The sequence below is a fragment of the Entamoeba invadens genome (assembly GCF_000330505.1).
Source record: "Entamoeba invadens IP1 unplaced genomic scaffold scaff_1105074726303, whole genome shotgun sequence".
NCBI classification, from domain to species: Eukaryota; Evosea; order Mastigamoebida; family Endamoebidae; genus Entamoeba; species Entamoeba invadens.
In genome coordinates, this window is record NW_004191695.1 from 5,993 (window position 1) to 7,650 (window position 1,658).

General features: G+C 32.7%; 1 protein-coding gene across 1 annotated transcript; it reads right to left on the reverse strand.

The window, feature by feature from the left end:
• EIN_501610 (protein kinase, putative) lies at positions 1–1,653 on the reverse strand (the record flags this gene model as incomplete). Its single annotated transcript, XM_004183386.1, has 1 exon — positions 1–1,653. A coding segment is annotated over one exon (1,653 nt), but the record flags the coding sequence as incomplete, so codon positions are not given.
• Positions 1,654–1,658: the final 5 nt, after the last annotated feature.

Below are 1,658 nucleotides of genomic sequence, written 5' to 3' on the forward strand. Positions count from 1 at the left end.
AAACTTAAATTCCTCTTTGTCATACGCTTCTCCCCACTTTAATGTTTCATAAAATGTTACTCCAAACGAGTAAATATCAGCGCTCATCTTGTACTTTTCTCTCTTTAAAATTTCAGGCGCCATATATACTGGTGTTCCAACTCCTCTTGTAAATGTCATATTAGTCATCAGTAAGTTGATATTTCGAGCACTTCCAAAATCAGTCAATTTGGCATTAACCTTTTCATTGGTCTCAAGTGAAAATACCAATAAATTGTCAGGCTTGATATCCCTATGTACAATCCCATTTTTATGCAAGTAAAGTAACCCATTTGCCATATCATTTATAATCTTCATTTTCATTTCTTCTTGTATGACATTTTTATTGTTCTTCATCAAGTCATTTAAACTTCCGTATTGAGCAAATTCTGTGACCATACAAATCTTGTTTGGAATAAAGACAGCGCCATAAAAGTGGACTAAATAGTCACTTCTGAATTTGTCCAACATATTAACTTCCTTTTCAAATTCTTTGATTTTTATATCATCGTTGCACCCTTCTTTCATTTTCTTGATCGCAATTTTGTACCCTCTAAACTCACCTAAATACACAATTCCAAACGAACCTTCGCCAAGTCTTTTTTCTTCATGCAACTCATGATAGTCTAGGCGTGTTGTCATCTGTGTTTTTGCACTTATTGATATTTGTTCGACCATTTCAATTCCTTTATGAATGTCTAGACCGATACACACTATTTTATCTTCGATATTACATGAACACAATGGTGTTATAAATATTTCAAATTCACACGCTTCTCCCTTCTTTAAAATCACCAATGTTGGTTCAGTTCTGATATTGTAACTTTCACAACCTTTTATTACACTGAATTGTATTTTTATTTGATTTTTCGACTTGTTTCCAACACACAACAATTCGCGCGTTTCTTGACCAACTGGTATATCACTACTTTCATTGTCATCTCCAGCAAAAATAATTGTTTCTTTGTTAGATACAAGCCATTCATTTATTCCATAAAACGGGATATTTGATTTATTCATATCAAAAACACAAACATTTTGCATTTTCTTTTTGTTTCTAAAGTAAAGGTACAAGAAGTATAAAACAAATGATAATACAAAGACTATAATGATTAGCATAACAACGAATGTGACTAATAGACTAATAGCTAAAACCGTATTAGTTGTGTCTTCACATAATTTTCTGTCATAACTGAGTTTTTTACCTTGACCACATTTGGAACATTCACTATTAAACGACTCTATACAAAATTCAATGGTAGTAAAATGGACACATTTGTTATTAACATTAATGTTGTCTTGTTGACACGAATTACACGACAATTGATCTGAACACATTGAGCAATTTTCAATACACGTTTTGCAACGAGGAAATATTGAATCCAAGTAATACCCAACTTCACATCGTTTACAACCAAATTCTGTCTTATCTACACATCCAACAAGATTTGAATAATCTTGGCAGAGTAATTGTTCTGAGGGTATCAAAAAGAATCCCGATTTGCATGTAATACACGAATCGAGTGATTTGCAAACAGCACAGGTAGAGTGGCAATGAACACAATCACTTTGTTGTCTGTAATACCCTTCTTGACATATCGCACACCCAATCATATTCGGCATTTCTTTTTTGCACTTTT